This window comes from Diospyros lotus, chromosome 1, assembly GCF_014633365.1.
Source record: "Diospyros lotus cultivar Yz01 chromosome 1, ASM1463336v1, whole genome shotgun sequence".
NCBI classification, from domain to species: domain Eukaryota; kingdom Viridiplantae; phylum Streptophyta; class Magnoliopsida; order Ericales; family Ebenaceae; genus Diospyros; species Diospyros lotus.
The window spans coordinates 38108194-38117096 of NC_068338.1; the positions used below are offsets into that span (position 1 = coordinate 38108194).

Sequence of the window (8903 nt, forward strand, 5' to 3'; positions counted from 1 at the left end):
AGTGTCTGAGGTTTCCCTGTGGCCATTGTACCCTTTTCTTCTCAACCATCATGGGTTTTACTTTTTACTGTTCATGGGTCTCTTTCTTTTCGCTCTCCATTACTCTGCATATGTATGTATGTATTATTCACGCCATATCAGTGGCCATTACAGTGGGTTTCATTCTCCGCCATAACATACTAGACATGGCTTTAAGGCTTGCCATGGACGACAGTGTACTGCAATTTTTTGCACGCCATGGCCGTCGGTCCTTGCTCTCTGCCATGACTGTAATTCCAACCGCGACTTTCTGGTCGCCTTATGTGGATAACGATCATGGAGTTTTTCCATTGGATCGCCAGCGGTTGGATGTTTAGGCTGCCATTAATGAAGGTAATGAACTGGGTGACCGAATGGGGAGTAGAAAGGCATGGTGGCAGCGGCACAAGGCATGGGGCTTAAAACCCTAGTCTATTAAGGAAGAACGTGGGTGACCCTTAAGCTTGCTGGGTCACCCACTGGGTCAAATCCGGGTTTGGATTGGGTTATCCAATCCATTAAGGCCCAGACCCAAAGTGACCAAATTTTTTTAAAGTAAATAAATTTTAAATTATAAAATAATAGATCCATAATTAAATTTATTTATATATATAATTATGGTGTGTGTTTATATAATAAATGAAATAAATATTTATGACTTAAAATTTATATTAAGAAAAATTTGTTAGTCATGGACCAAATTTTGTAAAGTAAATAAATTTTGAACTATAAATTATTTTTAATTTTCTCATAAATATTATAGTTGATGACATTAAAGTTTTGCTTGATATTTGTTTATGGATAAATTGAAGTTTGCATTATAAGGCTATTTGGGATTAACCCAAAGGTTAATTATATGTCCTTATAATTGTTAAACATAAATGTTATAATTATTATGTTCTGTTAATTTTATTTTGCATATCCAAAGATAGCAAATAGATTTAATTGGTGTATATTTAATTATCAATTATTATTTTATTTTGTATATCTTAGTATCGCCCAAAAGAGAACTATGATGTGCCTTATAATTAATATCTAAATCTGAAATTACGTGAAATTTTTTATGCATTAATGTTGAGTATTTAAATTTCTTTTACAGTATCTATACTTGTTTCAATGCATTCGCAAGCATCATCTGTACCATTTTTCAACGGATTAAATTTCTCCGACTAAAGTGAACAAGTTCGGTTTCACTTAGGTGTTTTGAATCTTGATTTAGCATTCAGAATCGAGAAACCCACTAATCTCACCAATAAAAGCACCGATGAGCAGAGAGAATTTTATAAAGTATGGGAGAGATCGAACAGATTGTGCCTTATGTTTGTGCGAATAACCATTGCAAACAACATAAAGTCAGCGCTTCCCAAAACTGAAAACGCTAAGTAACTTATGAAGTTCATGGAAAGACGTTCCCAGACTACAGATAAGTCTCTAGCCGGTACATTAATGAGTTCTTTGACCACCATGAAATATGATGATTCTCGTACCATGCATGAGCACATTCTGGAAATGACCACCTTAGCAGCGCAATTAAAGACGTTGGGAATGATTGTGGATGAGTATTTCTTGGTACAATTTATTCTCAATTCCTTGCCTCCAGAACAATACGGGTCATTTCAAATGAATTATAACACTATAAAGGATAAGTGGAATGTCAATGAATTGACAAGTATGCTCATTCAAAAGAAGACGAAGCTGAAGAACCAAAGAGCTCATTCCGTTCATTTTCTGAAGTATCAAGAAGTTGGTAACAATTTCAAGAAGAGAAGTAGCAAGAGTAAGAAAAAAGGTCCTCGTAACCTGAACGATTCTTCGAAAGGTGCTCATAAAGAACCTATGGCTATTAAGTGTCACTTTTATAAGAAAAGTGGACACATGAAGAAAGACTGCCTGAAACGTAAAGCTTGGTTTGAAAAGAAAGGTAAGTCTTATGCTTTAGTATGTTATGAATCAAACTTTATTGAAGTTCCAGATAATACTTGGTGGATTGATTCCGGTTCCACTACTCATATTTCTAATACGATGCAGGGGTTCCTTACGATTCGAACCAGAAGGCCAAATGAAAGTTTCGTGTTCATGGGAAATAAAAGTAAAGCTCCCATTGAAGGCATTGGCACTTACCATTTGATTCTGGATACCAGACATTACTTAGATTTATTAGAAAATCTTTATGTTCCTACATTTACTCGAAACTTAGTTTCATTACAGAAACTTGATGTAGCTGGTTTTTCTTTTAAATTTGGTTTTGGATCTTTTAATTTATTCAAACATAACAGTTTTATTGGTTCCAGTATATCATGTGATGGTCTCTACAAGCTTAAACTTGATAATGTGTCTATTGAAACTCTAATAACCTTGCATTATAATGTTGCTACTAAACACAGTTTAGTTATTGAAAATTCAACTTACTTGTAGCATAAATGTTTGGGTCATATATCTAAAGAAATGATAGAAAGATTAGTAAAGAATGAAATCCTTCCATATTTAGATTTTACTGACCTTAAAGTGTGTATTGATTGTATTAAAGGTAAACAAACAAAACACACTAAGAAAGGAGCCACAAGAAGCACACAACTTCTTGAAATTATACACATTGATATTTGTGGGCCTTTTGATGCTCCATCTTTTGGTGGAGAAAAATATTTTATCACATTTATTGATGATTTTTCACGTTACGGTTATGTTTATCTATTGTATAATAAGTCTCAATCTATCAATGCACTTGAGGTATATATTAAAGAGGTTGAGAGGCAATTAGATAAAAATGTAAAAATTGTAAGATCAGATAGAGGTGGTGAATATTATGGAAAGTTTGATGAATCAGGTTAATGTCCAGGACTATTTGCCAAATTCCTTGAAAGATACCGTGTTTGTGCTCAAAACACAATGCCAGGTACACCACAACAAAATGGTGTTTCTAAAAAGCGTAATCATACCTTAATGGAAATGGTTAGGAATATGATGAATCACTCATCTTTACCCTTATCATTATGGATGTATATATGCATTAAAGACTGCTATGCATTAAACAGGGTTCCTAGTAAAGCAGTACCAAAAACTCATTTTGAACTGTGGACGGGTAGGAAACCTAGTTTAAGGCACTTACATGTTTGGGGTTGCCCAACAAAAGTAAGGGTTTACAATCCACATGAAAAGAAATTAGACTTTAGAACTACCAGTGGTTATTTCATTGGTTATCCAAAAAAATCCAAAGGGTATAGATTTTATTGTCCTAATCACAATACTAGGATTGTTGAAACTGAAAATCCCAGGTTCATTGAAAATGGTGAAATTAGTGGGAGTGATAGAATGCATAATGTTAGCATTCAAGAAGTCAGGGTAGAAGTTCCTATGCCCAAGACTGATACAATTGTTGTTCCTCAAGTTGCAATTCAACCAAATAACAGTCAAGAATAACAAACACTCTATGATGAACCGACAGCAGTTGAATCACAAGCAATGGCATTAAGGAGATCTCAAAGAGATAAAAAATTCTATTATTTCTTATGAACATGTGGTTTATCTACAAGAGTCTGAATTTGATTTAGGAATTGACAACGATCCAGTTTCATTTAAGTAAGCCATGGAATGTGATGATTCTACTAAATAGTTAGATGCATTGAAAGAAGAGTTAATATCTATAGATCAAAATCAAGTCTGGGATCTCATTGAATTACTTGAAGGGTATAAAAGAGTTGGATGTAAGTGGATCTTTAAGACCAAACATGACTCTAAAGGCAATATTGAACAACATAAAGCCAGACTTATTACCAAAGATTTTACTCAGAAATGCGGCATTGATTATAAAGAGACTTTCTCACCAGTCTCTAAGAAAGATTCTCTTAGAATTATTTTGGCTTTAGTGGCTCAGTATGATTTGGAATTACATCAAATGGATGTTAAAACTGTCTTTCTTAATGGGGATTTGGAGGAAGAGATCTATATGGATCAACCTAAGGGTTTTTTAGTTAAAGAAAAGGAACACATGGTGTGTAAATTAAAGAAATCAATATACGGACTTAAGCAGGCCTCCCGCCAATGGTATCTAAAGCCTCATGCCAATGGTATCAGGAAAACACTGTTGATCGGTGTATGTATATATATATATATATGAAGGTCAGTGGGAGCAAATTTATTTTTCTAATCCTGTATGTTGATGATATTCTGCTTGCTGCTAATGATCTTGGTTTATTACATGAAACCAAGAAGTATCTCTCTGAGAATTTTGAAATAAAAGATATGGGAGAGGTAACTTATGTGATAGGAATAGAAATATTCCATGATAGATTACAAGGATTGTTAGGGTTGTCTCAAAAAGCATATATTAATAAAATTCTAGAGAGATTCAATATGGATAAATGCTCATCAGAGGTAGTTCCAATTCAGAAGGGGGATAAATTTAACATTATGCAATGCTCAAAAAATGAATTGAAACGAGAGCAAATACGAAATATTCCTTATGCATCTGCAGTTGGGAGCCTAATGTATGCTCAAACTTGCACCAGACCAGACTTAAGCTTCACTGTCGGGGTTTTAGGCAGATATCAAAGTAATCCAGGCCTTGATCACTGAAAAGCCAAAGAATATTTTCAAATACCTACAAGGAACTAAAGATCACATGCTCACTTACAGAAGATTCGATCATCTTGAGGTGATTGGCTATTTAGATTCAGATTTTGCCGAATGTGTTGATACCAGAAAATCAACATTCGGCTACTTGTTCCTATTAGCCAGAGGAGCAATCTCATGGAAAAGTGCAAAGCAGTCTGTCATCGCTGCATCCACTATGGAAACTGAGTTTGTGGCTTACTTTGAGGCCACCGCTCATAGTTTATAGCTGCGAAATTTTATTTCAGGGCTTCAGATTGTCGACAGTATTGCCAAGCCACTAAAAATTCATTGTAATAACTCCGCAGCAGTATTCTTCTCTAAAAACAACAAGTATTCCAAGGGTGTTAAGCATATGGAAATCAAATACTTGGCCGTTAAAGAAAAAGTTCATAAACATACAGTGTCAATATAATATATTAGTACCAACCTTATGATAGCAAATCCTATGATAAAAGGACTACCACCCAAAATATTTAATGAACATGTTGAAAGGATGAGTATTTTGGGTAATATGTAATTTGACTCTATTATAGTTTATGCATTTGACACTTTAATTTCATATGTTTCTGATATTCCTATTTTCTATTTGTATACATAACTATTTAGAATAAAGTTGACAGGAATAATTAAAGTTTGACCGTCATGATCATCTTCATTAAAGGTCATGTTAAGTTGGAAGTTAGTGTTGTGATACATGGAAGGGACTAGGTTAGAAGGAATTGACTCACAACCGCCATGACTCGCATTAATATTTTAACTTAATAATGATATTATGGTAACCAAAATAAGGAAAATTAAAATATGATTGTTTGTGCACATAATGTTCTTCTTATTAAATCATAAAGGTAATATCATATGAACCAAGTGAAAAAATGTAAGAATTATCTTGTGGCTCACATGATAATTAATGTAAATATCTCAACAGATATTATAGTGTTTATTTGATGAGATAATCAAGTTCATTATCAGATATAATTGTATTAATCTGATAAGATAAATATAAGAATTTAATAAGATAATGATTATTTAATTCTATTTGGTTTCAGAAGATTATGATGATAACTCCTAAGAGTTTTGATGGGAGATTACTTCTTCTATTATAAATAAAGGGTTTTGTCATGTTCCTACCCAACATAATCAAAGGCATTACAATCATATTATTCCATCATTACGGTTGAGGCGAAGGGAGAGAAACCAAATTTCGATATTTCGTCTTCAGTTGGTATTTCTCATTACGGTATATCTTATTATGGATTCAAGTACGCATTTAATTACAATTTATATGATTTACATGAATTTTATGATTATAGGTATAATAATTAATTATATATCATATTTATCGTACAATATTATGATTTTAACTCACAGAAAATTTTGAACAAAAATCTGAAACGCATTCGATAAGATGGGAAGTATGCATACTGACGATATATTAATTAATAATATGTGGATGCGATGCATTGCATACTGACTATTATTACACAGACGGCACCACCACGACATTTCTTTCTTAGTATGTTGTATCAGTTCGACCGTTGGAGATGGGGGGGAGGGGAGGGGACCTTAATTTGCCATTAGTTCCAACTTCCAAAACGGCCGATATTCTTTATACACACATATATATACACACAAAACACTAGTAGCTATATATATATATATATATATAGTGATCGGTGTTGTATTCTTCCAGTTCCAGATGCATCGGATATATACAAGTACAATCTCAACCTAAGAGCAGCCACCCATAGCAAACCCTAGCTTCCCTCCTGCAACATCATAGACCACTTCCAGGGTCTGTTGCTGGGCATTCCCGATTATACCCACATCAGAGGCGTCGCTATTCCCGGCAAAAGCCAAGCAAACCTGCGATGCATCTACCCCGTAAATTATGCCTGACAGATCGATTGCCACCTCCACGTCTCCACGGAAGAAGATACTGATCCTGGGTATAAACACTCTGGTGTATCCGCTTAGGTCGTAGCATGTGTCCAGTATGGACAAGCGATATGTCAGCGGATACTTCTTCATTTGTTTCCGGAAAGTTGCCCGAAGGGCGGTGTAGGCCACGGGCGGGAGGCGGGTGATGATGGTGCCAGAGTCTATAATAGTCCTCGAACTCTTGAAAACCGTTTGCGAGATTGACAATGTGACCCCGCCGACTCTAATTTTTATAATGTCCACAAAGTAGAATGAATCCATCTCTCTCGGATTTGTCGCAAATGGGGTGAATTCTAGGTTTTCCGGAGTTGACCCTTTTCCCAAGGTCAGGTGTCCGGTTGAGCTCGAGATGGAGGGAAGACAGTAGGAGAAGTATTTTCCATATTTGGAGGCAGTTTGTGAAACGAGCGAGAGCTGACCGCGACCGAGTCCGAGCAACCCAGCCGCCCCCTTGAAGAGTCCTTCGTTGTCCTGCCCACAGCCGAAGAGGAAATTGGGGAAGACATCGGTCGGAGTTAGGCTCATTGTCTCTTCCGCAAAGTATCCAATGGAAAAGGATTGGCCGCCGTACTGTATCCCATAAACGCAGGTGGCGGAGGAGCAATCGAGAGAGTTGCCGGTGGCGGAGGTGAGCTGAGAGCACTGTGGCGAGCTACAACTGACGTTTTTGTAGGTTTTAGAGAGGGATGGATTGAAGATTGGTTCCTTCTGTACGTAGCATCTTTTGATACAAGGCTTGCATTGGGTCCAGGTGAGGTCGGTGCCGGTGTCGAACAAGAGAGAGAGGTCTCGTTTCGGCGTACCAAGTCCGAGGGTGATGATATAGTTGGCGGAGCCGATTGAGAGACCGGACTTCGCCGGTAAGTCGGCGGCGTCGGGGTTTGGGTTGGAGTGGAGCCGAAGTCTGGATTGAATTGAGTCGACGCGGGATTGGTCGAGAGAGAGAATGTGCTGATGAGTGAGGCGACGAGTGGGGCCAGTATGAATATCGGTCATGTTTTGAGTGGTGGTGCTGAGCTTGGAGCACGGCCCATGACGGTGAACCACTTTCATCGTCGATGACCCTTCGTAGTACTGGTTACCTGCTATATATATATATATATATGCATCATATATGAGTCTCGCCAATGAAGGTTAAGATGGCCAAATAAATAATATTAATTAATAATAGATAACGGAAATGGTGTTGAAGAATGTTTCTTAATCTAACGAGTTATATTATTTGGAGAGTTTTACAGGAGAATTTACAATTGCATGTTCTCACAATAAATTGGATAATTTATCACGATATTCTCTCATCTCTTCTCTCTCTCCTTTCCCCTCTAGTACTGCCTCTCACAATCTTCTTCTCGCCTCCACCTTCGCCTCGTTGCCTGTCGCCCGTTACCCATTGTTGCCTCGCACTCGCCGCCTGACGCTACATCCTTACCTGATCGACCATCATTGCCCTCTTTGCCCTCTTTACTCGCAACATCCTCACTTAATCGCTCGCCTCTCGCTACAGCGGTTGGCGAGCGGCCAGGCGAGGATGTAGCAAGAGGCACGCGGTCGACGAGCAACAAGGGAAGGGAGAAGGCGAGGTCGAGGCGGGTAACGATGATCAATCAAGCAAAGATGCAGCAAGGAAGGGGAGAGAAGAGAAGAGAGAAATGGGTAAAATGGTCATTGTTGGAAGAGAGGAAGAGACAAAATAATCATTTAAATCCCTGTAAATCCATATGTAAAAACTCTATCGAGATAAATAGCATTATTCTAATCTAAGAATGTGCGAGCATATGCATGGTTGCTTGCTCCTTCAACATTTCCTTTATGAGAGAGAGAGAGAGAGACCTTGAGGATTGGAAGGGGAGCAATGCCACGGAGGGCCTCGAAGAAGAGAAGTGGTTAGAACTTGAAGGGCGTCGTGGGGGAGTTGTCCTCCATTATTATTAATATATGCGTAGGCGTAGCTGCCATTGTTGGAGGAGCAGAGGAGTAGGAGGAGAAATGCGCACCCGCAGAGAAGGGTGACTACAACTGCAGATGCAGAGGCCATCTAAAGATCAAATACCACCACGTACCTTGGATGTGGTTTTGCTGCTCCATCAAGCTCTATGCATATATAGAGAGAGAGAGAGAGAGAGAGAGAGAAGAAGACCATGGATGGAATTACTCTGCACTCGACGCCAATCATGCGTCTTCTTTATGCTCCAAATACATAAATATTAATAATAAAGTGCCAAGCATCAACTGATTATTTTTTAGGTAAGATTTATTTATTTATTATATCTTTTCTTAATGATTATAATCTAAATATATATATATATATATTTTCTTATCTATTGACAATGCATATA

General features: G+C 37.3%; 1 protein-coding gene across 2 annotated transcripts; it reads right to left on the minus strand.

Moving 5' to 3' along the window:
- Positions 1-6042: 6042 nt before the first annotated feature.
- LOC127813356 (aspartyl protease family protein At5g10770-like) lies at positions 6043-8626 on the minus strand. Of its 2 annotated transcripts, none has more exons than XM_052354305.1 (2): positions 8398-8626; positions 6043-7649 (listed from the first exon to the last, which is right to left on the minus strand). In XM_052354305.1, exons 1-2 carry the CDS (start codon positions 8600-8602, stop codon positions 6358-6360), a joined length of 1497 nt encoding a protein of 498 aa, XP_052210265.1. In that variant the 5' UTR covers positions 8603-8626; the 3' UTR covers positions 6043-6357. The 2 variants fall into 2 exon arrangements, with proteins under 2 accessions (XP_052210265.1, XP_052210257.1); XM_052354297.1 differs by having other exon boundaries at positions 6043-7652.
- Positions 8627-8903: the final 277 nt, after the last annotated feature.